The sequence below is a fragment of the Heterocephalus glaber genome, unplaced genomic scaffold (genome assembly GCF_053883595.1).
Source record: "Heterocephalus glaber isolate CG9 unplaced genomic scaffold, H.glaber_assembly_v1.0 deba00001606, whole genome shotgun sequence".
Classification (NCBI taxonomy): Eukaryota; Metazoa; Chordata; class Mammalia; order Rodentia; family Bathyergidae; genus Heterocephalus; species Heterocephalus glaber.
The window spans coordinates 40,561,528-40,587,612 of NW_028258377.1; the positions used below are offsets into that span (position 1 = coordinate 40,561,528).

Consider the following 26,085-nt stretch of genomic DNA (forward strand, 5'->3'; position numbering starts at 1 on the left):
TCCACACTTTATCCCAGAGGTAGAGAACAAGTATTTGGGGAAAGATACCACATCCAACATTCCTTTGCTCCTTGGCAATGCACCAGGTCACCCCCAATTCATGGATCTCTTTCATCCCAACGTCAAAGTGGTGCATCTGCCACCAAATAATCCGGCGGTCGTCCAGCCTATGGACCAAGGAGTTATTGCGGCTTTCAAGGAATATTACGCATGTCACATTTTTTGTCAGGCAGCGAGGGCAACTGATGAAACAGGAACAACCCTGTGACCATTTTAGAAGGACTGTGACATCTACAAAGCCGTAAAAAACATCTGGTGCGAGGTTTCGGCTGTCACCATGAATGGGGTCTTTGCCGTTGTTTGTTCATGGGGTTCATGGACTCGAGAAGGTGGGTAAGGAGGCCAGAGAGGCCTTCAACCACACAGGGACCCTGAGCAAGAGGCAGGGACTCAGTCTGCAAGAGGAAGATGTCGCTGAACTTCTAGGGGTGCAGCACGAGGAGCTCAGTACTGAGGACCCGATGGACTAAGAGCCCAGCAAAAGACAGGGACACCAAGAGGAAGGTGTAAGACATTCGCCACATGGGAGATGGCGAGGGGTCTTCTTTACTCGAAGAGGCACTGGTAGTTTTTGAGGCCCAGGACCTCAAGTAGAACAATGCACGGAGGCCGCCGCAGCTGCTCAGAAGGCCGTCCCGCTGGAGTCATCCAGGATGAGAAAAAGGACCACGACTCAGACAGCACTGGATCCTTTTTGCAAGGGGGAAGACAGACCCGGAGCCATCGAAAACCCACGTCATCAACGTCAGGTGGGAGCGAAGACCCGCCCCGCCCCATCTCCTGCTGCTGATGACCCTTCAGGCCGAGTCTCCCACCCGCCGGGCCTGCCTCCTTCAGTTAGACTTCCTTTCACCCTGTGCAAGCCCCTAGTGCCCGCTGCGGTGCTGTACTGTACCGCCTCGGTAAGGCCCCTGTAAAAGTAAAAATAGTTTATTCATAGTATTGTGTGTGTACACGTGTGTGTTTGGTTTTTTGATGCTGTACATTGTACATCTGTGTGAAAGGTGTATAAGACTCACTTTGTTGGACCTACAAATGAATTTTTGTTTTTTGGTACCAGGGATTGAACCTAGGACCTTTCACTTGCGAGGCAGGTGCTGCGCCGCTGAGCTAAACCCCTGGCCCGTGAATGAATTTGACTTACAAATGTTCTCCTGGAACAGAACTCGTTGGACAGTCAGGGACTTAATATAGTTCTATTGTCAGTTTTCTGAGGAAGTTCCATGCTGATTTCCACAGTGGTTGTACCAATTTTCATTCCCACCCCCACCCTCACCAGTGGTTATTGGTTTTTGTCTTTTTGACTACAGCCACTCTGACTGGGGTGCAGTGTAAATCCCCAGCCCTTTTAATGTCTCATTTTGAGACAAGGTCTTACCAAGTTGCCTAGGCTGGCCTCAAACTTGTGGTCTTTCTGCCTCAGCTTTCTGAGTCGCTGGGCTTACGGGTGTGCACCATCACACCTATGGGCAAGAAGTTAAATGCCAGGTGTGGGGGATGTAGCTCAATGGTAGAGAATTTGCTCAGCATGTTTGGGACCCCAGGTTCAATCCTCAGCATGAAAGAAAGAAATTAAATGTGAAAAAATGAAAGTTTTAGCAGAGAACTGGAGATTCTATAAAATTATATAGCATATGTTAAAAAAGGAATAAACAGGAAGTCTATAACTAAAAACTCAAACTAAAATTACAAATCTAATGAATGCTTTAACAGATTTGACATGGCTGAAGAACAAATCAGAGAAGTGGAAGACAGAGCAGAAGAGTGATCCACAAAAAACTGTGGAGAGACAAAAGGATGGGAAATATGGAAGGAAAGGGGTCAGATATGAAAGTCACAATAAGAACAACTCGCATGTTTAACTGCAATTCCAGAAGAGGAAAAGATCAGAAGGGAGCAGTGGTTTATTTTTATTTTTATTTATTTATTTATTTTTGGTACCGGGGATCAAACTCTGGTCCTTGCACTTGCTGGACAGGCGGTGGAACCACTGAGCTAAATCCCCGGCCCAGGAAGCAGTGGTTTAAAAGGTAATGGCAGCTGGGTATGGTGGCGCACACCTGTGATCCCAGCATTCAGGAGGCTGAGGCATGAGGATTGCTGTTTGTTCAAGACCACTCTGAACTACACAGTGAGATCCTGCCTCAAAAAATAAAAATAAAAGGTAATGGCTGCAAATGTTCCAAACTGGATGGAAGATATTAATCTATAGACTTAAGAACTTAAATGTGCCTCATAAATAAAGGAAATACACCATCATGATGCAACTTAAAAAATCAAAAACAAAGGGAAAAGTCATAAAGGCAGACCCCAGGAAAAAAATAAAAATAAAAAAGGCAGACACCAGGAAAGAACAGATAACAGTGCTGATTCTTCACTGCTTGGCTCTCAGATCTAAGCCCTTGTCTCATCTGCTCGGTGGAGATGGGGTGAGCGTTCCCAGACCACACTTCCCAGAACCCCTTGCCAGGCAGCTTCCCATGAGGCTCTGCCAACGGGAGGCACTGGAGATCAGCAGGTGGGAGAAGGCAATCCCTTCTGGCTTCTACTTCCTGTTGGCCTCACGGCAGGAATCCTCACCATCTTTCAACACTCCTAGCACCAGCAATATGACACCCTGGCAAGGAAAAGCCCAAGCTGATAGGGACTCTCATGGTCCATCCCCAGCTGGGGTCCTCCTCCAAGATCCTAGATCCTGTCAGCCCTAGTCCTTCCCTTTCATCCTTCCAAGCCTATGGGTGGTAGTCACTTCCTGTAATTACGAATAGCCGGTGACTTCAGTATCCTTTTTGGCTCTTTCAGCCTTCCAACACCTGTGTAAACAATCCACCTTGTGTATTTCATCCCGTCTGTTTGAAAAAAAAAAAAAACAGTAGGGTTTATATGTTCCTGAGTGGACCCTAAAAATGACACAGAACACTCTGAAAGAGCTTCAGTGTTGGTAGGTTGCGCATTGTCCCCAATTCTTTGCCACCAGTGCCTGTAGAACATAACCTAGAGGAGCTTAACTTACAGAAACCCTGACCCCACCCTGTGGATGTTGGGCTTTGGCTACTGACGTACGAAGTGAGTGATGTCTGCCAGCCAAAGCTTCCGGGGCTGTCACAGAATGTTGCTAGTGCTTGTTCCTTCGGCCAGGAGACTGACATGTGCCAGGGGCCACAGCTGCCTCACACAGGACAAGGAAAGTGAGCCAGGAACCAGGGAGATTCAGGGACGTGTGAGAGGCCACAAGAAGCCTGACTGAGTCACAGAACCAGGCTGCACCTGGCTCCTCACAGCAGAAACGGAGGCCAGCAGAAACGGAGGCCAGCAGACAGCTAAACAGCAGTTGTTTCTATCCACCTAGAAAAAGAAAGATATTACTGGCCTAGAATCCTGCACTCGGAGAAAAGCTCCAAGAAGTAGCTAAACAAGGACATTTCTGAGAAAAACAGAGAATACTACACCAGCAGTTTTTTATGTGTTAGGGGACATTCTAAGGCAGAGAAGGAAAATCATCAGGGATGGAAGACTGTGGGTGAAGGAAGGAGGGAGAACAAGCCAGTGTAAATGTGGTCTGTCTCTCGGCATCCGTGAGCCCTGGCTTCAGGATGCCCACAGATGCCAACATCCAAGACTGTTCCAGTCCCTCGTGAAATGGCAATGTATTTGCATATAACCTACACAGCTCTCCCATGTATTCCAGATCACCTCTGATTCCTTGCAACCCCTAACACAGTGTAACAACTGCATTTAGCACGGATGTGATTGTTTTCGCCAAAGATTTTCCATCTGCAGTTGGTTGAATCCACAGATACGGAAAGGCTGGCTGTATGTGAGTCACTCCAGCTGAAGATCAACTGTATAGACAGTAATAACGGCTATGAGCTAGAAAGACAACAGCAGCATGGAGATCAAAGGGGAGAGAACTGAGATCCTTGCAATCTAGGTGAGCCACAAAAATGTTGAGTAACTGTAGATTTTTAACAAGATAGAAATGTGGTAATTTCTAGGTGGGGAGGGGGGCAGAAAAAGCATATAGAACTGCCAAACTAGTAGAGAAAATGAAATGAAAAAAAATATTTCCAATCAATTCAAAAGAATACAAAAAAGAGAAAAAAGAAAATAGAGCAAGAGGGTAAATACAAGTGATATAGTAAGACATCAAATGGGAACCCAGATATATTAATGATAACATAAGTATGTGGACTAAGTATGGTATGCCAGGTAAAAGACAAAACACTTAGCTGTCTTAGTTACGTTCTCTTTGCTGGGACAAAATACCTGACACTCACAAGTTCAAGGAGGAGAGGTTTATTTTCAGCTCACAGTTTGCAGAGGTTTCACCACATAGTGGGCTGACTCTGAGGCAGGGCAGCATGGCAGGGTGGCATCGTAGAGGAGAAACAGTCCATGGCAGGGCAGACAGGAGAAAGCCAGCCTTTCTTCTTCTTCTTCTTCCCTTTTTTATTCCATCCAGGCTGCAAGCCTATTGGTTGTTGCCACCCACACCTAGGGTGAGTCTTCCCTCTTCCATAAATCCATCGCCCACACCCAGAACTGTGCAAAACCAGTCAGTGCCCTAATCCAGTCACTTCCCCAAAGCCCCACATATGAGCGCATGATGCTTTGGGGGATATCTAGATATAAGCCATAATATAGCAGGATTTAAAAAACAAAACAAAACAGGAGATGGGGGTAGCTCAGTGGCAGAGCACTTGCCTAGTGTGGGCAAGGCCCAGAGTTTGATCCCTAGTCTGCAAAACACACACACGCACCACACACCACAGAAATAAAGAAAAACCAAACCCCAACTTACAGTAGTCATAAAAGACATGTATAAGCCAGGCATGGTGTCGTAGGCCTATAATTCCAGCACTCAGAGGGTGAGGCTAGAAGACTGCAAGTCCAAGCCCAGCCTGAGCAACTCAGCAACTTACTGAGACACTGTCTCAAAAATAAAGATTGTAATTATTGGGATGTAGTGCAGTGGGAAGGGCCTGAGTTCAGTCCCAGTACTGGCCCCCCACAAAGACACATACAAAACAGCTAAGTAGAAAAGTGAAAAGGATGTGAAATGCCATGGCATACCAAATGGATGCTATACAACTAAATTATTTTCAGACAAACCAGACTTCAAATTTTAAAAAACACTTAAAATAAACATGAGACAAAGCACATCACTGTATAATAGAAGTTCAGTTCCCCAGGATGGCACAGCATTCAAAAACTGTATTCACAGCTGGGGTGGTGCCGCAGGCCTGTCATCCATGCCTTCCCGAGGCTGAGGCAGAAGGATTGCTGTGAGTTCAAGGCCAGCCTGGGCTCCATAGTGAGTTCAAGGTCAGCCTGAACTACACAGGGAGACCCTGTCTATAATAATAATAATAAATAAACTGTATTCACCTAGGAAGATGGCCTCAAAACATACAAATACATTTTCCGTATACCTTGATGTTAAAATAGTTTGCAGTGTGCCTCTGGAAAAAGCTAAACTTGGGTAAGGAGGATAGGGAAATGGCAGTGCAAAAGCCCTGGGGTAGGCCATTGTGGCTGGAGCTCCGTGAATACAGGGCCCAGTGGCAGGAATTGAAGTCAGACCGGCCTGGTGCCCTGATGCCCATGGCCACATGTGACCTGGCAAGAAGCAGCCATGGGAAGTCCCTGGAGGAGTTAAGCAGACAAGGAGCAGGGCCAGATCCAGGTTCCAGGAGCGCCAGCCGGCTGCTGAGCAGGAAATGGCCCAGGTGGGGGTGAGGCTCAGGGCAGCCAGCGGGGACAGCGGTTCCTGCAGGAAGCCAGTGGAGGAATGAGGTGCTCGGGCGGTGGGACAGGAGGAGGGGACAGGAAGAGGGGATGGCCCTGCGGGGGTGCTGTGTGCGGTGTGTGCGGAAGAGGCCAGGCTGACTCAGCCTCGCAGTGAGGTCAGCCTGAGCCTCAGCGGGAGGCTGAAGGTGTGCAGGGCCCTGGCCTCTCTCTCCTGGGACCGCGATGGACGTGAGGGAGCCCCCCATGCCCGGTGGCCTGCTGCTGTTCAGAGCTTCTCCCAGCACAGACTTCGCCTTCGGACCCGGACCCAGGCCGGGCGCCCCGTTGGTGTGAAAAGGAGCTGGCACCTCCGTCCACAGCCTTCGGGGCTGGCCCTGTGGGCCGCCACCTGTCCCCCACCCGCTCCTGCTCTGGCACTGTGCCACCCGCCCGCACACTGTCCGGGTCCACATCCCTGTATCGGAATTACGCTCCGTCTTAGAGGCGAGAACACTGGGGCAGCCTCATGTGCTGTGTGTAAACTGCGCAGCGGGGATTTGAACCCAGAACAAACGAATTCCCAGCCCTGCTCTCCCTCCGTCACACCCTGTCCCCTCCACCCCTGGTCCTGACATCCGCCCGCTCCTTTTCTTTCAGGACGTTAGTTAATTCATCTAGAGGCTTCAGGAATGATGTGCATTTACGGAGCTACTGAGGATTGAACCTGGGGAGAGCCGAGCCAAATCCACAGCCTTTTTAAACTTTTTATTGTAAGACAAGGTCTTGATAAGTTGCCCAGGCTGGCCTCAAACTCCTTGTATGTATTGATCTGCGTATTTACTTATCTATCACAGTTCAGAGGCTTGAACCCGGGACTGCTGCACTGCGCTATGAACCCAGCTCTGCTTTTCTTGTTATTTTGAAACAAGGTCTTGCTAGGTGATTCCATTTCCCTGGGGCCACGCTTGAACTTGTGACCCTCCTGCCTCAGCCTTCCAGAGCGCTGTGATTACAGGGCTGCACGGCCTGCCCCACCAAGCCCGGCTCCAATCGCCTTCGCTGTCTACAGCCAGGCACTGCGGTTCCCGGTTCCCGTGAGCGACGGCCCGGGGCTCCGGCTTGGGCCTGTGGTCCCGGGGCTGGGCCCCTCCCGCCTCCTGACCACTGGATCCCGGATCCGTCGCTTTTCAGCGGCCCCAGCCTCTGCACCAGTCAGACTGTGCTTCAGCTCTTAATCCCCGACGCAGCTGTGGGGATTAAGCTCCTGCCCGGCCGGGGCAGTGACACTCGGTGACAGCTGCCACCCCCTCCCGGGAGTGGCCAGGCGCAGGTGCAGCTTGCAGGCAGTGCCTGGAGGAGCCGGGCTGGCCAGTGGCTGGACCCCGCAGGGCCCCCAGCACTCTGCCTTCAGGGCCCCTTGCAGCGCCTGTGGGCAGGAGAAGCCCGAAACCATGGGAGCGCCCCATGGGAGCGCCCCGGCCACTCTGCCCCACTCTGCCTGGCTCACCTTGGACCCCGCCCAGCCTCAGGGCGCGGAGGCCTGGGACACCACAAGGGCTGTGGCCCTGCCTCCGCTTTCCCTCACGCTTCCCTTCCCCCACCACTGACAGCCCTGAGTTGGGTTTTCCGTTTTGTTTTTAATGTTTAAAAACTGTTACTTTGAGACAGGTCTCACTGTGTAGCCCAGGCTGGCCTTGAACTAATGGCGATCCTCCTGCCTCAGCCTCCCCAGAACTGGGATGACAAGCCTGGGGCACTGTGCCGGGCTAAAAACATTTTTTAAATTTACCCATAATAGCTACATATTAACGGAATACTGTGTGATAGTCCAGTACATGTGTATGCAGTGTATACATGTATAGATTAGGGCCATTGGTAAGCCATCCCTTCCAATGCTTATCATTTCTTTCTCTTGGGAATGCTTAGAAATCATATTCTTGCTGGGCACACTCTTGTAATCCCAGCCCTGCAGGAGGCTGAGACAGGCAGACCTCAAGTTGGGGGTTGGCCCGTGAACTTAGTGGGACCCTTCCTCAGAATTAGAAAAAATCTGCTAGCTACCCTGAAACACAGTTAAGCCCGCCTCGGTGGGGTGCTCGCGATGCCAGTGTCTCAGAAGGCTGAGGCAGGAGGATGCAGCACTGAGAGGCCAGCCTAGGCAATAGCAAGACCTGTTTAGAAAAGAAAACCATGCCGGCCATGGTGGGGCCCGCCTGTGATCCCAGCACTTGGGAGGCTGAGGCAGGAGGATGGCCTCGAATTGAAGACCAGCCTGGGCTACACAGCGAGTTCAAGGCCAGCCTGGACCACATAGAGAGACCCTGCCTCACAAAAACAGTAACAGAAAACCACTTTCAAATGTACAGCCAGATGTTGCGAACCATCGCTGCCCCACCTGCTGCAAGACAGTAGCCGTGGTCCGCTGCCCAGGAGCAACCTGCTGGCCACGCTCTCCCTGCCTCTCTTGCAGCCTCCCAGCCTCTGGTACCCCTGGTCTCCTCTTTGCCTGTGTGAGGCCTGAGACTCACCCTGTTAGCCTCCCCCCGTGAGTGAGAGTGAGCGTCTCTTCCCAATGGCTTGTCTCCTCTCCCGTAACGAAGTGGCCTCCTCCCATCCAGCCCGCTGCAATCACAGGACTTCCTTCTTTTTCCTGTCTGAATAATATTCCATTGTGTGTATATATCACATGCTCCTCATCCCATCATGTCAATGATTTGTAATTTCAATCAACTTTTTATTGAGTTTTTAAAGACTTTTTATGGATGTCTAACACCCAGAACAGCGCCCACCCATAAGTATGTCAGTGAACTGGACGCACTCGTGTGATCAGCCCCAGGACAGGCTCCCGAGTGCACTGCCTGGCACAAGGCTCGTGGGAGCACAGACCAACGCAGCCTCGGATGAGGGGATCCAGCACCCCTACCCGAGCGACGCTCCCACTCAGGTCCTGACACGCGCGTGAAGCAGTGCTCCCTGGCACTGTGTGCAGACGCACATGGCGGCTGGGGGGTCGCTCGGTGGCAGCCGCCTGCAGGGCGTGGAGGGGCCTGGCTGCCAAGAGAGTGGGACTGACTCCGCTTTCCACCACCAGGGCCCGGGGAAATAACCACACACTCACTCACGCTCGCACGTGGGGCCTCCTTAGGAATCAGTACTAACCGCCTTCAACTTAAAAAAATTTGCTTGTTTGATGCTAGGTTCCAAACACAGGATACCATGATCTACCCGCCAGTCCCCTGAGATTTACCGTCAACTGACAAACGATAATCCTGTGTATTTATGGGGCGCAGCATGACGTGCTGACCTGCACACATGTTGTAGAGTCGGTCCGGCTAATTAACACAGCCATAACCGTGTCAGTTTTTTGGGGTGAGATTATTAAAAATCTACCCTTTTGGCGATTTAAAAGTATGTGTTATGATAAACTGTGGTCACTATGAAGTGCAGTGGATCACTGAAATGTATTCCTCCACGCGGGCGGGCGTGGTGGTGCACACCTGTAATCCCAGCACTCTGGGAGGCTGAAGCAGGAGGGTTAACAGCTTAAGCAGAGTCTGGGCAATTTAGTGACTTAGTGAGAACCCATCTCAAAATGGAAAGCAGGAAAAAGGCTGGGGATCCTAGTAGCTCAGTGCCAAGGCCCTAGTTCAATCCCTAGTACCACAAAATCAAGTTAAATTTATGTCTGTAGTTGGAACTTTGTATCCTTTGATCATATCTCCCCTGTCTCATCTGTCTTTCTTTCTCTAGCCTCTGATAACAAGCTTTCTTTCTACCTTCCAATGGTTTGTTTTCTATTCCACATAAAAGTGAAAGTGTGCAGTTTCTCTTTGGGGGCCTGGCTCATTTCCCTTAGCATGATGCCCTCCAGGCCCACCCAAGCTGCAGCACAGGATGGAACTCCCTTCTTTTCAAGGCTGTCTAGTACTCCACTGTGTATATATATGTAACACATTTTCTTTATTCATTCCTTCATTTGTGAACATTTAGATCTTAGCTATTGTGAATAATGTTGAAATGGGAATACAGTTATCTCTTGGACTTACTAATAAGTTAAATTCCTTTGGATATATACCCAGAAGTAGGATTGCTGGATCTTATGATAGTTCTGACAATCTCCAAGATATTTTAATAAGTAACAAAAACAAGTGACAGCCAGGAGTGTGCTTACACTCCTGTAATCCCAGCACTTGGGAGGGTGAGGCAGGAGGATCACCAAGAGTTGGAGGCCACCCTGGGGTACGTAGTGAATTGAAGGCCATCCTGAACTACACAGTGAGACCCTGTTTCAAAAGAACCAAACAACAAATGAACAAACGCAAGCTACAGAAATGCTGCCTATCGTATGCTGCTCTCTCTCCAAAACGAAAGCAGGTGGAGAGAAGAGATGTGCCTACTTGCAGTGCTCATAGAGTATCTCTGGAAGGAAGCTGTGCTCAGGGGCCTCGGCACAGTTCAGCAGCTATGTCCAGGCAAGAGGCCTGGGTGCTCATTTGTGTGTGCATGTGTGCGTGCATACGCGTGTGTGTGCGTGAGTGTGACACTGAAGACTGAGCCCAGGGCTGCAGGCCTGGGCTGGAAGCCAGGCACTGGCGGTGTCAGGCACCTCCAGTCACCAGGCTAAGGGTGCAGCACGGAGCAGGTGCCTGGGGAAGCCCCCCACCTGCAGAAACTTGGCAGAGGGAGCTGATTTCCTACTGGGTGCCTGGGGCCTGGGGCCTGGGCCCAGGGCAGGGAAGGTGACACCCGGGCTCGGCTGTCGGGCTGCAAGGGGACAGGTGGAAAGGGGACAGGAGGCTCTGGGGTGGCCCAGGCCACAAGCTGAAGGCCCAGGGCTGGGGCTTCCATGGGGAAGCAGCCCTCTGGGGCACAGAGGCAGAGAAGCTGGGCGCCTCGGCCACCGACTGCACATAGGAGGGAGCCCCTCAGGAGAGCTCCCTGGCTCTTTCAGAAAAGGATGACAGTGGGCAGGGGCCCTGAGCCAGCAAGGGGTGAGCAGAGACCCCTGAATTCGGGGCCAGCACTGCAAGCTCAGCCTCCGCCTGGCTCACAGCCACGTAATCATCGAAGACGCATAACCATCTCCCCTGGAAAGTGCCCGGAGATGTTTGGGGTGAAAAGTCACGTCTAGAATTTGCTTCAAATAACCCAGGAGGTGGGGTCGGACCGTGGCAACTGCGCACTCAGCACGAGGCCCTGGGTTCCATTCTGGCACCAGAAAAGGCTAAAATAACCCACTGTGCCCCGTCACCAGCAGCTTCTAGAAAACGGTGAATATGAGAATCCAAGCTCATTTTCTTGAATAGATTGTTTTCTTTCTTTTTAAAACATGATTTGTTGTGAAATACACTTAACATAAAATTTATCATCTTGACCAGTTATGGTGCATGTGTGTGCATGTGTGTGCATGCGTGTGTGTATGTGTGTGTGGCACTGGGGATGGAACCCAGGACCCTCACACTGACTGAGCTATAGCTGAGCTGTACCCAGAGCTTTTATTTTTTAATTTATTTCAAGACAGGGCCTAAATCCCTACACTGCCCAGGCTGGGCTCAAACCTGCACTCCTCCTGGCTCGACCTTCGACAGTGCTGGGATTACAGCCGGGTGCCAGTGCTCCATGGCGTCTGGAGACACACTCAGTAGTGTTAAGTGTTTCCATGCTGCAGTGCGAGTGATCTGCAAGCTCCTCTCCTCTCGTCACGGTGAGGTTTGCCATCGGCCTCCCTGGACAGACCTCTCCCACCACCCCGGCCCAGGCCCCAGGCCCTGCCCGGAGTGGCTGGGCCCCGGGCTCTGCTGGAGGCAGCTCCTTGAGGAGTCGCTGTGGGCTGGCCCCAGTTTCTGGGGACTCGGGAGTGGGTCGCCAGGCCACCTGGACTTCTGGGCGGTTTTCTGCTGGAGACTGGCCGGCTCCTCAGGTCTGAGCTTTCTGCCCCAGGCAGGCACCTGGGCAAGTCCTGACAGCATCTGCTTCCGCCCCACTGCCTGCCTGGGGAGAAGGAAGCTGTTTCCCAGCTCTGGTGACTCAGGCAGGCAGCCCGGGTCCTAGAGTCCACTTCCTCCCTGGGGTGTGACGACAGGGAAGTGGGTCCTCCCCTGGCCGCAGCCACTCCTGAGACTTGGGCTCCAGGCTGTCTTGCAGTGAGCGGCAGGAGCCAGTGCGGGCAGCAGGCACATCGGGCACCCTGTCAGGCCTGGTCCTCAGATGCCGTCTCTCGGCGGGGACTCAGCTGTCCAGCCCCATGCACGGGGCCAGGCCTTCGCCTGAGCAAGGCCCTCAGTCCCGCCCATGAGTTGTCCTGTTTCACTGACCTGGAATCGGGGGTGAAGAAAGGTCACCGGGGAGACAGGAACGTAGTGCTGTAGGGCAAGGGCTCGTGTGCTTCACTCCTTCTGGTGAAAAGAAGCCACGAAGCAGCTTTTCAGCAGACGGTGGGTTGGGGTGAGCATGGCGAGGCCAGACTGGAAGACGCGTGGACAGGGAAGGTGGCTCCCTCTGCCCTCTGGGCTTCTCTGGCTGAACTACGGGATAAGCTGGTGTAGAAGACACAAACAGGAGAAAGCCTGTTTAACTGTGTAGGTGTGCAAGGGGCTCCCACGTCATTTGAGACTCCGAGAAGGGTCGGAGATTGGGCTTGGTTGTGCCTGGGGAGAGGCAGTGACAGCTATGGGAGGGGAATCAGATGGCGGATGAGGGCCGTCTTGTCACAGGAAGGAGCATTCCCAGGTGGTAAGGGACGTCGGGGGCGGCGGGGGCAGCCCTCGGGGGAACAGGTGGCAGGGGTGGACTCTGCCTGACATCTCCCGCTGACAGGATTCCCAGGAATGGTCCCCCGGTGGGGCAGTTAATTTGCCTTGAGGGTTAGAAGAGGGGCCCTGAGGCAGTGGGTGCAGATGAGGGCAGCAGCCCCAGGTCATGGCTGCCCTGAAGCAGTGGTGGTGGCAGAGCCCTCAGGAGTCGCAGGACCGGTCCTGAAGCTGGACTCCACCCCCCAGGCAGCAGTGAGTGGCTGGAAACTCCCCAGCCAGAGCAGGGACAGGGACGCGTGGGCAGCAGGGAGCCAGGGAGGCTGTTGCAACGGCTAAGGAGAAAGGTGAAGAGGCCAGGGAAGTAGCCAGAGACGGAGGAAAGTCCTTCTGCCCGGGCGGCCCAGGACTGCGCTGCCCTGGTCACTTGTGGGCAGCACGAACACATGGACTGCCCAGACCAGGGAGCGAGGCCCCTCACAACCCTCAAGACAGCCTGCGTCCTTCCTGTTTGTTCATTTGAGACAGGTCTCACTATGTAGTCCAGACTGGCCTTGAGCTCTGAGTGATCCTCCTGCCTCAGCCTCCTGGGCGCTGGATGGCAGGCCTGCGCCACCATGTGGCTGTCAGGGAACTTCTTGCTGAGACAAGTCAGTTCCCCCGCCCACCGCATGGACCGCCTCCATCTGGTCACCCCGATGCCCTGGCCCTCCCTGGCCCACTTCTTTCCCCTGAGTCTCCCCACCGTGACCGCCACACCCGAAGTCCAGCTGGGTGCCTGTGCCCCTCAACACCCCCAGCCCCCTCTGCCGACCCTGGACCGGAAGTCGGTCTTCACCTGCACGTGGTCTCAGCCTCTGCCCCCACGAGAACCTGCCTCGCTCTCCCTCGAGCCATTTTAAGGTGCACAACTCAGTGACACTCGGGACACACAGGGTTGTGCAGCCACCGCCTCTCTGGGTCCAGAACACTTCTATTTCAAAATGAAATCCCATACCAGTTAGTCACTACTCGGGTCTCCCTCCCCACAGCCTCTGGGACTAGTCTGTTTTCTCTGTGGTCATGCCGGAGTCACCCCACATGTGGTCTTTTGCACTTGACGTAAGTTCTGGAGTTTTGTACCAGGTATAGCATGATTCTTGCTCCATTCCTCTTCGTGGCTGAATAATATTCCACCGGTGGATCTTCCGTTTATCCATCAGCTGTTGGACAATTTGGCCTGTTCTCACTTTGGCTATGATGCCCAGGGCTGTTATGAACATTCTCGAACAAGTACCTGTCTGAGTACCTGATCTCAATTGTCTGGATACATACCGAGGGCAGAACGGCTGGGTCCTACCATAACCCTAGGGTTAACTTTCAGGAAGAAACAGGATGTCCACTTTTTGCATGTGAATAGCCTTGGGCAGGTCTTCGTTATCCCGTCTTCCTCGGGTCTCGCTGCCGCCCGTCTGACCCGTGGACACCCACACTGAGTGCTGCTGTGCAGGGCTGGGCCTGGGAGGGCAGGGAAGCTCCCACCGGCTGCCAGAGGGGGGGCGGGGCGGAGCGGGGCGGTCCGGCTCCGCGCGGCCGAGTCAGGCCGGGTTTTCCCTCCGCCTCCGGGGCCGGGCGCCGCCGCCGAGCGCCCCTCCCTCGCCCGTCCGGCTGGGCGCCCGCGTCTCCCGGCGCAGCGTGCAGTCTCGGCCGGAGCCGGCCCCGGAGGGCTGGAGCCGCGGGAGCGCACGGTGAGCGGCGGGCGGCGGGCGGCCGAGGGAGGCGCCGGGCCCCCCGCCTGCAGCGTCCCCAGCCTCGCGGGGACGCCGCGTCGCGGCCGGCGGCGGTGTGGGCGCCGGGCCTGGCCCCGGGTCTGCCCGCGGTTCGGGGACCCCTCGCCGGGTCTCCCTGGGGTGCCCGCCCCGCGTGCAGCTGCGGACCTGAAGGCGCAGCGCCCCGGGTGTTGCGGGCTTGGCCTCGCCTGTGGCCCGAGTGGGGCCGGGCCCTGGCTGGACTCGGAGAACAGGGCCACGCGCGCCCCAGCCGCCCCCAGCGCCTGGGGCCCGCGGGCAGAGCCAGGCCGGCCGGTGCATCCTCCTCCCAGGCGGGCGCCCCAGTCCCCGCGTGGGTGCGCGCCAGACGGAGCCCGCCAGCCCGCTCCGCGCCGCCTCCGACAGACTCCGGGCCTGGAAGTCCCCGCGCCAGCGCCGTCTGCTGCCCCTCTCTGCACCTGGGCCAGACAGGAGGCATCCCAGGCCAGGGAGAAGCCCGCTCGAACAGCCTGGCTGCAGACGCCCTTGGGGAAGCCGGAGGCAGGCGGGGCAAGGTGACCCCGGGCGGCCAGAGCCCCGTGCAGTGGACCGCGCCGGGCGCCCGCTGTGGGGACAGCTCTCTCCCTCTGGCCTCGGTTTCCGTCTGTAAAATGGAAAGAGACCTTCCTGACCAGCCTGCCTGGCCGGCCGCTGTGGAGAGGACACGGTAGGATGAGGCAGGGTGCTGTGCAGTCGTGGAGGGCCGCAGGGACCCCGCCTGAGAGCCTGTGTCTGGCTCAGGGGCACAGGGTCTGCCAACTCGCCCTCCCGCCATGCCTGCCACCCACTCCCCCTCTGGGAGCCGGGCATTCCAGTCTCATTCCTGGGGCAGCTGCAGGCACACCCTCACAGGGCTGAGCCTCCGAAGGTGCCGGACCCTCCCAGGGCCAGGGCCTGGGAGCTGCCGACCACAGCTGAAACTGGCAGGACTTCAGCTGGGGCAGGGTGTCCCACCCCAGAGGAGGTGCAGCTGGGGTCGGGACAGGTCCTGAACCTGAGAGCCTGCACACTTTCTCTGCAGCTGAGCATGGCCCTGGGCTCACAGTTTCTGCTCCTCGGCCCCAGTCTCCTCCTGACATCTCCCATGCGTGTGTTTCGGGGCAGCAGTGGTGCCCAGGGCCTTGGCAGCCTCCCTGTGTGTCCTCTTCCTCTGCTTGGTGGCCAGGGCAGCTTCCTTGCCTGTCTCCACCCTGATCGGGCCATGAGAAATGCTTCTATGTGTTCAGGGCTAATCTGGGGTGGGGGTGGAGGGACAGGAGAGAGGGCCCTGCTGGGCAGCTGGTGAGGGTGGATTTTCAGCTCAGGAGAGCTCTGGGCCCTGGGACGGGCACCCTGCTGCGGGTGCAGAGCCCAGGGCTTGGCCCTGGAGAGGGCCCTGCTCTCTGCCCTGCCGTCTCTGTTCCGGAGTCCCAGGGAGGTTGCCTGGCACGTGCTCTCTCTCCTGTCTCCTTCCAAGTCCTCTCCTCCCCAGCCTGCACAGCTGCCTTGGCCTGAGTTGAAGTCGCAGGGCTTCCAGGCAACGGAAGGAAGGAATGTGTGTGTGTTGAGCAGGGGTGGGCCGGGAGGGGCCCTTTCGGAAAGGGACCACCTGTCCCCAGACTGAGCCCCGGGCTGTGAGGGGCCAGCCCGCTGGGGGGCTGATAGCACTTGGGAAGGGCCAGGGTGACCTTGCACCCGGCTGCTGACTGCTGTCAGACAGGACTGTCCTCACCGTGTCCTCTAGAATAGGTTTCTCTGTGCTACTGGGTGGGGCCTACACGTGACACAGTGTTTTCTGTGTGTGGTCGTAGGCAGTGGCGTGGCCCACGAGCTGCAGCAGCTCCTGTGGCCGAGACACTCGGGAAGGAAAAGTATCACAGGCTGTCTCTCCCGAGACCGGAAGTGAGCATCTGCCCAGGGGAAGGAGAGGAGGTGGGTGCTTGGGGTGCAGTGGGCGTATCTGGTGTCTCTGCCAGCATCTCCGGCCTGGCCACTCAGGGCTTAACACTTCGCAAGCCCTTTCACCTCCCTTGTCACTCTGACTTTCACAGCGGCCTTACAAGGAAGGCAGGGCAAGGGAGGAAACTGAGGCAGGGCAAAGGGAAGTGGGTGGAGAGGGCTGGCTGGAGCCTGGTGCCAGGATCTCGGGCTTCCTCACCTTGACTAGCACTGTGACCTTGGGTGAGTCACTTCACCTTTCTGAGCCCGGGGACCTGTCAGGGGGAGTAAGTGGCCCAGGACCGGGTGCGTCCCCAAGCCTATGCGGCCTGAGATGCCCCCCAAGGCTTGGCCCTGTTCACATGGGGCTGGGCTGCCTTTGCCAAGTCAGATGTGCCCGCTCCTGGAGGCTGTGCGGGGAAGCCCAGGACGGTTACTTTTGCCCCGGGTGTGGTTGAGGGCTGTAGTGTGGGTAGGGGACAGGGCTGGCCTCCCTGCTCCTCCGGGAGGGCTTTGTCTTTGACAAACACAAAACCTGGAAATGGTTGAGGAAGATGGAGCCTCCTGAGGGCCATTGTCTGGGGCACAGGGGAGTGGGTGTCCCGGAAGCATGTTGGGGACCCTCCCAGTGCTGCCTGCCTGCTGGGCATCTGTTCCGAGCCGGGAGCAGCCGGGTGTGGGTGGGAGGCAGGGAAGGTGGCATTGCTGCAGGTCATTTGCACCCACTGTGTGCAGGCACTGGGCCAGGCACTGTTCCAGCAGCTCCCTCCAGAGTGTCGGGCCCCACACAGGTGGGGGATGGGGTGACAGCGCAGCTTCAGCAGCCCCCGATGACCCTGGCTGCAGGCCAGGCCCGGGACTCCCGTGTTATCTCATGCCAGCATCCCTGTGTGAGAAGAGCTGTCTTTGCCGTTGTCCTAGAGGGGGCCGAGGCCCTGAGAGTCTGGGTGTGGCCAGGGTCTCACCCACCGGCTCCTCAGGACAGGCCTGCCTGGTGTGTAACAGCTGCAGCCAGCAAGTGCTGCTTCCCTCTGGCCCCCGTCACTGCTCGGACCTGAACACCTGTCCCGGAACTGGCCATTGTTCCCCCTTGTGCGCTTCCTGTTTGTGAGGCCATCCTTCCTCCCATGGGCCCTTCCTTTGTGTCCCTCCTCTGTAGCCCCAGCCCCACCCACACCAGATGTTTCCCTGGGGAGCTCTGACCTTTGCCGGAAAAGGGGCTGAGTGGGTAATCCGGTTATCCCAGGGAAGAAAGAGGAAGAGTCCCTCAGGCCCTGTGTACAGAGCTTCCTCTCCACCTGCAAATGCAGTGGGACCCTGGCGGGAGAGTGACGGAGGCCCGCGTCAGGCGAGCCCACCCGAGTCTGTCCTTCCGGGAGCCAGGCCCCGTCCCACTGGCTGAGGACCTGCCCTCTCCTCCAAGCCGCACAGGCCCCGAGCTGGAGGTGTCCCTTGGTGCCCCAACCAATGCTCCGCTTCCTTCTCCTTAGACTTCATCCAGCAGATGCCGGGTGGGTGGGTGGCTTTGAAGCTGGTGTCCATTTTTCTTGCCGTGCTAGGGATCCTGTCCTGGGATTCTGTCCGGTACCCGCTCACATCTCCCTCTCTTGAGCCTAGGCATGTCCGAAGGCTAACAGGTGGCAAGTGCCTGGTTTAGGGACCCGAGGAGCTGGTCAGCAAGTGCTCGCTGGCCCCTAATGGTCCTCTCGACTCCCAGAGGCAGCTCCCTGTACCCTGCTGAAACTTCATGGCCACAGCCCCGGGCCCTGCTGGCATTGCCATGGGCAGCGTGGGCAGCCTGTTGGAGCGGCAGGACTTCTCCCCTGAAGAGCTTCGGGCAGTGCTCGCCAGGTCCCGGGGCCCTCGACAGCCGGATGGGCTCCTCCGGAAAGGATTAGGCCAGCGTGAGCTCCTCAGCTATCTGCACCTCCCCAAGAAGGACGGCAAGACCACCAAGCGGGTGCCTCGGAGTGAGGCCACCGACTATGCCACCCTCTACTACCGGGAGCACCCTCGGGCCGGGGACTTCAGCAAGACTTCGCTGCCGGAGCGCGGTCGCTTTGACAAGGTGTGCCTGCCCGCGCCCTGTGTGTGACGTGGGCGGGCCGGGGCCTCGGGGACCCTGATGCGGGGCCGGGGTGGGGACAGGACAGGACAGGCCGGCTGGCCGGGCCGGGTCACTGGCCCAGGAGCACGCGCCCCATGTTTTCAGAGATCCCCAGGGCTGCGGGGCGTCAGGAGGGTGAGCACGGCCGGCCCAGCGTCTCACGGCTGCTCTCTCCCTGGCAGTGCCGTATTCGCCCGTCGGTGTTCAAGCCGTCAGGGAGCACCGGGAAAGGCTTCCTGTCCATGCAGAGCCTGGCGGCCCACAAGGGCCAGAAGCTGTGGCGCAGCAACGGCAGTCTGCACACGCTGGCCTGCCACCCACCCCTGAGCCCGGGGCCCCGGGCCAGCGAGGCCCGAGCACAGCTGCTACACGCCCTCAGCCTGGATGAGGGGGGCCCCGAGCCCGAGCCCAGCCTGTCCGACTCCTCCAGTGGGGGCAGCTTCGGTCGCAGTCCTGGCGCCCGGCCCAGCCCCTTCAGCTCCTCCCTGGGCCACATTGACCTCCTTGGGGGCTCCCTGGACCGAGCCCCGAGGAGCCCCAAGGAGGCAGGGCCTCTGGCTGTGCTGAGCTGCCTGCCCGAGCCCCCGCCGCCCTATGAGCTGTCCTGCCCCACTGCCGACGAGGTGGTGGCCTTGCTGCCGGAGACCTGTGAGGAGCTCAAGAGGGACTTTGGTGACCAGGATGACACCAACCCCTTCACACAGGTGGGGCTGCCCCTGCTCCCGCACATGGCCCCGGGGGAGGAAGGAAGACTGAGGGGGACCACTGCGCTTCCCCACTTCCCTCCGCAGAGGTGCTGATCGCTGCCATCCTTGTCCTGCCCGGGAGTTGAGTGGAGGGAGGCTCTCGGGTAGCCACAGGTGGGGACACCTGCAGCGCATCCTGGCTCAGGGTGCGTGCACAGCGTGGCACTGAGGCCGGGCTCTGTGGTGTAGATGCGGAGAAGCTAGCAGTGCTGGACGTGTTGGGGTGCTGAGCGTGTTGGGGTGCTGAGCTGGGGACGCTCGGGTTTGGATCCCGGCAGGTGCTGCAGGAGCGCCAGTGGCTGTGGCTGGCTGAGCTGAAGCGCCTGTACGTGGAGCGGCTGCACGAGGTGGCCCAGAAGGCTGAGCGGAGCCAGCGCAACCTCCAGCTGCAGCTGTTCATGGCCCAGCAGGAGCAGCGGCGGCTGCGCAAAGAGCTGCGGATTCAGCAGGGCCTGGGCCCAGAGCGGCCCCCTGGCTCCCTCCCCGAGGCTGACCCTGGCGCCCGAGCCGAGGAGGAAGCCCGATGGGAGGTGAGCGACAGCCAGGGCTCAGACAGGCGCTGGCACACGGTGCCCTGTCCCGCCTACGCCCCCTCCCCGCACCCTGCTGTGCCCGGCTCCTTCACCCCGGCTCGGCTCTGACCCCCAGGTGTGCCAGAAGACAGCCGAGATCAGTCTGTTGAAGCAGCAGCTGCGGGAAGCCCAGGCCGAGCTGGCCCAGAAGCTGGCCGAGATCTTCAATCTGAAGACGCAGCTTCGAGGCAGCCAGGCTCAGGCCCAGGCCCAGGATGCGGAGCTGGCCCGGCTGCGGGAGGCCGTGCGCAGCCTGCAGGAGCAGGCCCCTCGGGAGGAGGCCCCGGGCAGCTGTGAGACTGATGACTGCAAGAGCAGGGGACTGCTGGGGGAGGCCGGAGGCAGCGAGAGCGGGGACGGCGCTGAGCAGCTGCGGGCAGAGCTGCTGCAGGAGCGGCTCCGGGGCCAGGAGCAGGCGCTGCGCTTCGAGCACGAGCGGCGGACTTGGCAGGAGGAGAAGGAGCAGGTGCTGCGCTACCAGCGGGAGATCCAGGGGGGCTATGTGGACATGTACCGCCGCAACCAGGCCCTGGAGCAGGAGCTGCGGGAGCTGCGGGAGCCCCTGGCGCCCTGGAGTCCTCGGCTGGAGTCCTCCAAGATCTAGGCCCGGAGAGCGAGCAAGCGAGCGAGCTGACAGCAGACAGTGTCAGAAGATGCCCGGAGACGGAGATGGCCGCCCGCCCTGCCACTGGCCGGGCCAGAAGCCAGCCCAGCGATGGCGGCCTGCGCGGGGAGGGCTGGTCGGTGCTGGCTGCAGGAGCCAGGGCACGCCCTCCCGGCAGAGGAACGCCCCGGCGAGGCCCAGCACCGCTCCCTGGAGTGAGTGTGGCCCAGGGAAGGAGGCGGAGAGTCCAGGGCCCAGGGATGCACAGGGGCAGGTGGGAGTGGGAGGCTTCGGACCCGCGCTGAGGCTTCCTCGGTGGAAGGAGCCTGAGACCAGAGCTCTGGCCTCCTGCTGAATAAAAGCGCGTTTTCTACGAGGAGGCCCCTGTGGTGCTTGGGCCCATCCCTGCCTGAGTGCCCAGGTCCTGATGGTCGGGCCAGGCTGCGACCCGGGCTGTGCGTGGCAGCCCCCAAGGCCGCTGTTGCTCGAGGCTGTGCCTGTGCCTGTGCCTGTCTGCAGCTGCTGGTCCCGTGTGCGGGGTGGAAGGGCCGTCGTCCTTGCTCAGCTCCTTAGCATCCATGTGGGCTGAAATTTCCTTTTTGCAGCGCCAGTGGATCTTTCAAAAGGAACAATACCAGAGAACTCCAGGAAAACAAAAGGGCAAACCAACCTCAGGGTTTCAAGAACATGGGCTGTTCTTTGGTGGCACGTCTGCCCCGGGCACCCAGGCCAGTGCTGGGTTTGGGCCCGTAAGACAGCTTCCCCTGGCGTCCAAAGCCCCTGCCCTGTCCACAGCCACCCCCACCTTCCCGTGCGCACCCCTCCCTCTGTAGGCGCGCGGCCCGGGAAGGGGCACAGTTGGCATCGTTTGGAGCAGGATCTTTACCAGAGCTAGGAAGGAGATGTTTCCCTGTAAGCAGGGCCCTGTGGGTGTCATCCAGCCGGGGTGAGATAGCATCTAATTTGTGTTCTGCCATCCTCCAGCCTGGGAAGACGCAGTCTCTCACTCCCCAGTACCTGGCCTCAGAACGTCCAGTCCTGCTTGACACCTACGTCAGCTGAGGCCAGTCCCAGGTCTCCCGTCAAACCCACAGCCACCCTGACCCAGTAGTCTGGCCTCCCCTCGGGCTGTTCCCCTTCAGGGCTGCTGACCTGGTACAAGTGACGTCTCCTCCACCCGCCCACCGAGACAAAGCTGCTTCCCTTCCTGCGCATCACTGAGATGGCTGCGGTCATTGCGTGCCCAGTGCTAACTACATGGGACCCTTGTGGGTTGAGGCTCAGGGTGAAATTCAGTTACTTCCTGCCCCGTGGGGTCAGGACATGGCCATCTGCCCTGCTGTCCCTTCCCTGGTTGGGCCTCTGAGGGAATGGGGCCCCCGGGTAGCTCCCACTGGCTGTCCCTCGGTCCCCCCGTCATACGCAGCACCCCTCGGGTCCGCGGGTGGGTCCAGGTTGGGGGTGCCAGGGTGCGTGGCCAGTGGGCTGTGGAGAAGCTGAGGGGCCCTACCTTTCCTGGGGTGGAGCGTGGCGCTCGTGAGTTGTCTGCTGTGGGGATGCTGTTTATGGCCCCGAGTGGCAGGTGTGCTTGTGGGTGGAGGGCGTGTTTGGGCACCTGGCCTCCCAAAGCTGGGCCCTGGGTTGGAGGCCAGGGAGGCTGCTTCCTAACCGTCCCTCTGCCCCATTCCTTCCCGCCAGCCCCAGCCCCTCGGAGCTGCTAAGCTTGGGTGGATCCTGAGTCCTAGACAGACCCTGGGCCCAGGGGAGACCTGTCCAGGCCCATACCTGAGCTAGGGTCCTCCAGGAAACGCCTGGGTTAGGCAGGGCAGTCCCCGGAGACCTTGATACTTACCCTCTCCCGTTGCCTAGCCCCTTCCAAACCTGTCTCTGGACCACTGGGCCCTCAGGTGTTGACCTGAAGATTTCCTCCCCATAGGCAGGAGCTGGTTAGGCGTGGTGCCCATGTGCCCGAGCCGGGCTCACCCCCCAGCCCAGCAGAACAGCTCCCCACCCAGCAATTAGGGAGCTGGGCCGGCCAGAACCGCCAGCGGGGAGTGGGTGGGCGGCACCAAAACTTGGCAGCCATGCCAGAAACCGAGGCCTGGCCCAGAAGTAGGGGGAGGGCACGGGGCCCTCCCAGATGTCTGTCTGCGCCAGGCAAACCAGTTCGCTGGTCCCCAAGCAGGCTGGGTGGCTCTGGGGCCCGCACATCACAGGTGCCCCTGTCACTGGGTCATATCACCGTCGGGCCGCCTTTTGGGGAGCCCTTCCCTGCCAGGCCTGGCGCCTGCACGGCCTGAGGCTCCGCCTCCCCGGCACACCTGCACCAGCAACCCTTCCATCTAGAAGTGTGGCCAGCCCTGCACCGTGCTGCTGGGCCCTGTCCCCTTCTGTCCAGTGCCACACTTCCAGCAGCTCGTGAGCCCCTTAGCAGTTGCTCGAGGCCTCCCCCTCTCTGGCCTCCAGGGTCACTGACAGCGGTCTCTTCCGACCCCAGTGACCTCAGCGCCCCTCAAAGCTCTCTGTACCCTTGTCCTCTCCAGGCCTGGGTAGAACCACAGATCTACAGGGGGGACATGGGGAGGGGGCAGGGCACTGATGTGGAGCCGCCTGGAGGGTAGGAGGAAAGGTGAGTGGAGCAGGCCCTGGGCCTAGCCAGAACAGGGAGCTGTGGTGCCCAGCTTGGGCCCCGGCGCCCCGCGCAGAGGAGGCAGGCAGCGCTCAGCTCTTGCCTTGTCAAGGGGACCCCGAGCTCCCCTGCTGTGCCCGAAGCCCCCCCGCCGTACGTCTCCATCAGCTGCTGTGATCGTCAGTTTGCCATTCTCTCTGCTGGGCTGCAGGCATTGCCAGGCAGGGCGGTGGCCTCTGTCTCCCTCCCCAAGCCCACCTTGGCTCCAGCCCTACAAGGCACCAGGGAAGTGGAGGCAGGCATGGCCAGACCTCCGCCTGAGGGTGAGGAAGGCTTCAAGGCGGGCAAGGCTGTGGCGCTGAGCCATTCGTGGGCACCCGCGCGTGCCAGGTCTGTGCCCAGCAGAGCCTGCAGAGCCCGTCACCTTCCGTTCAGCAGGGACGCGCTGTGGCCGCCCTCGGGTCAGAAGCCGAGGCCCAGCGCCTGTGCGCAGCGGTTCTCCAAAGAGGGTGCAGGCCCTGGTGATGACCCGGGGACCCCCTCACGGAGTTAGGAAGTGAAAAAGGGTGCCAGCAGGAGCAGGTGTCCTTTCACGAGGCTCTGCTCTGCTCTTCGGGAGCGGGAGTGCGGGCTCACATGGTCAAGGCAGAGGGCAGGGCCATGCTGTCCTTCCCTAAGGGTGAAGCACTTGCCTCTCCCTTGGGAGCAGAGTGAGACGGCAGCCCCTTGCGATGGGTCTGGACTTGGTCCTAGGGAAGTATGGGGGAGGTTCCGGGAGGGGTCCTGCCCAGACATCTGGGGGAGCAGAGAAAGGGAAGGCAAAAACCAGGGCCAACACACACAACCCAACATAAGTTTGGTGTCCTGCTCTCCTGTCACCGGCTTAAACATGTGCGTGTGCATGTGCAATAGTGATACTAGGATCAAGCTCAGGGAGTGCTGGGCTACATCCCCAGCTCTTTCTGTTTTTAAGACAGGACCTCATTGAGTTTCCCAAGCTGGCCTCCAGCCTGAGGTCCTCCTGTCTCAGCCTCCTGTGTAGCTGGGATTATAGGCATGGGCCACCACGCCCACCCATCCTGAACTTTGTAATTGTGTTCTAACAGGTGCCTCACATTTTTATTTTGCTACGCACCTGCAAATGAAGTGCATAGTTCCAGAATCAACGACAGACTTTCAAGGAAAGACAACAGGGAGAGGAGCGAGGGCACTGACTTGGAGCCGCAGGACTTCAGTGGGGCCTGGGGCTGGCGGGGAAGGCAGCTGCAACCCCTGGTGCTGGGCCATGTCTGCCTCACACACTGTGCCCCACCTCTACCTTCTAGTTCTGCCTTCCAGGCCCGCGGCCAAGAGGCAAGGAACAGGCCACATTTCCAAGAGGGCCCTTGACCCGGAAGGGCTTATCCTTGCTAGTCAAGAACTTACAAATTTGCAGTGTTCCTTATGGGCTTTTTCTTTTCTTCCTTTTTGTGAAAAGTGTTTAATCCCACCTAATATGTAATGTCAGAACACACTATAAAATAGCAAGAGAAACTATATAGCAGATTGATGGAAAAATATGTTCTACACTTCCATGGAAAGCATGAAAAACAGAGATTCCACTTTGTAGGGAAAAATACTGGTGTTTGGAAATGAGAGGGTAAAGAAGGAAGAGTTACCAGGAAGTTAAATGCAAAGGCTAAGAGGAAGTGACTCACATTTGCACCAATCCTTCTGAAATAAGAGGGCACTGGCTGGGGTTTGGTTTTGTTTTTCTTCTTTCTGCCCATGTCCTGGGGCTTAAACCCAGAACCTTTACACCGAGCTACATCCTCAGCTCTTTTTAAATTGTGAGGTGGTTCTGCCAAGTGGCCCAGGCTGGACTCGAACTTGTGATCTTCCTGCCTCAGTCTCCCACTGTTTTTCTACTTTTAAATTACATTTTAAGAATCAAATCCGAGGAAACTGGCAAAAAGTTCAACTACTGCTGAATTTGTGAAAGCAGCTAATGAAGCAATCTGCTTTGAAACAATCCCCCCTCAAAAACCAAAAACACGATCCCAGTGAGGAAGAACATCCACCGTGTGATACAACTCGGTGCAGAGTGCGGGATGCGCGGAGCCGGTGACAGGGGAAAGGCCACGTGTGGGCGGCCGAGCGGATTCCGGACAAGGCCGGCTTTGCTCTGCACTCGGCCAGGATTGGGGAGCAGTGGGGCCGCCCGGGGCGTTCTCAAAAGCTTGTGAGGTCCAGCCGACCTCGGCGGGGCCCTGCAGCTCCTCGCCCCCGCGGCTTCCTTCGGCGTGGGGCCGGGACCACCCAGGCTCCGGCACCACCGGCCCTCGCCTCTGGGCACCTACTGTGTTCGGCGGGGATGCAGACCCAGCCGGCCCCACAACAAATAAACACAAGACTTCAAGCCAGGGCTACAAAGCAAGCAGAGCTGGATTGTGCAAGCGCGGCAAAGAAAACAAAACAGCATTGTGCAAGGGTGGAGGGTGCAGGGCAGAAGGCGGAGGGGTGGCCGGGAAAGAGACCGGGACGAGGGAGCTGCATGCAGATCGGGAAGCGGCCGGGGCCTCCACCGGGTGCCCCCGCCGCGGCTGGGGCCCGTGAGGGGCGGTCGCCTCTGTCCCTTCCCTCCAGGGTAGGCCCGAGAGGCTGGGGGCTCGGGATCCCCGCCCCACCTCCTCTTCGCGGGCTCCGTCGACCTGGAGCCGACTGCAGCCCAGCTCCCTCCGACCCGCGACCCCCGCACCCCACCTCCGGGCCTGAACCCGGGGCTGCTCCCCGCGCGGCACCCGGGGCTCTTCCCGTCTTTTACTGAGACACGTCTTTAAATCGCTCCCGCCTCCGCCGGCCGGCGCTGGGGCCGCTCCTGCCCGGGGGCACCGCCGGCGAGCGCGGGTTCAGTCCGCACCCTCCAGCCGGGTGCGGGGCGCGGAGCGGGAGACTCGTGGGTCAGACCGCAGCCACCGGGCGCGCGCCACGAGACTGGGCATGCGCGAGTCCAGACCGCGCCGCCGCGGCGACTTCCGGTTCTGGTGACAGCGGCGCCGGAAGCCGGGGCGACCTGCGGGAGTCGGCGGGCTCGGGGCGCGGCCGGCGGGCTGAGGTGCGCGGCGGGGAGGGGAGGCAGGGCGGCCGGGCCGGGCCGGGCCGTGTCCGGAGGCCCCGAGCGAGCCGCCGTCGGGCCGGCGGGGAC

General features: G+C 58.5%; 2 protein-coding genes across 2 annotated transcripts; one reads left to right on the forward strand and one right to left on the reverse strand.

Annotated features, from left to right (window-relative positions):
- Positions 1–8,143: 8,143 nt before the first annotated feature.
- LOC147823027 (uncharacterized) lies at positions 8,144–15,734 on the reverse strand. Its single transcript, XM_087195000.1, has 2 exons — positions 12,105–15,734; positions 8,144–11,781 (listed from the first exon to the last, which is right to left on the reverse strand). Exon 1 carries the CDS (start codon positions 15,099–15,101, stop codon positions 13,956–13,958), a length of 1,146 nt encoding a protein of 381 aa, XP_087051126.1. The 5' UTR covers positions 15,102–15,734; the 3' UTR covers positions 8,144–11,781; positions 12,105–13,955.
- A 2,256-nt stretch (positions 15,735–17,990) lies between these two features.
- N4bp3 (NEDD4 binding protein 3) lies at positions 17,991–20,649 on the forward strand. The gene is made up of 4 exons (XM_021242063.2): positions 17,991–18,311; positions 18,533–19,054; positions 19,375–19,626; positions 19,745–20,649. Exons 1-4 carry the CDS (start codon positions 17,991–17,993, stop codon positions 20,270–20,272), a joined length of 1,623 nt encoding a protein of 540 aa, XP_021097722.2. The 3' UTR covers positions 20,273–20,649.
- The last annotated feature ends 5,436 nt before the right edge of the window (positions 20,650–26,085 follow it).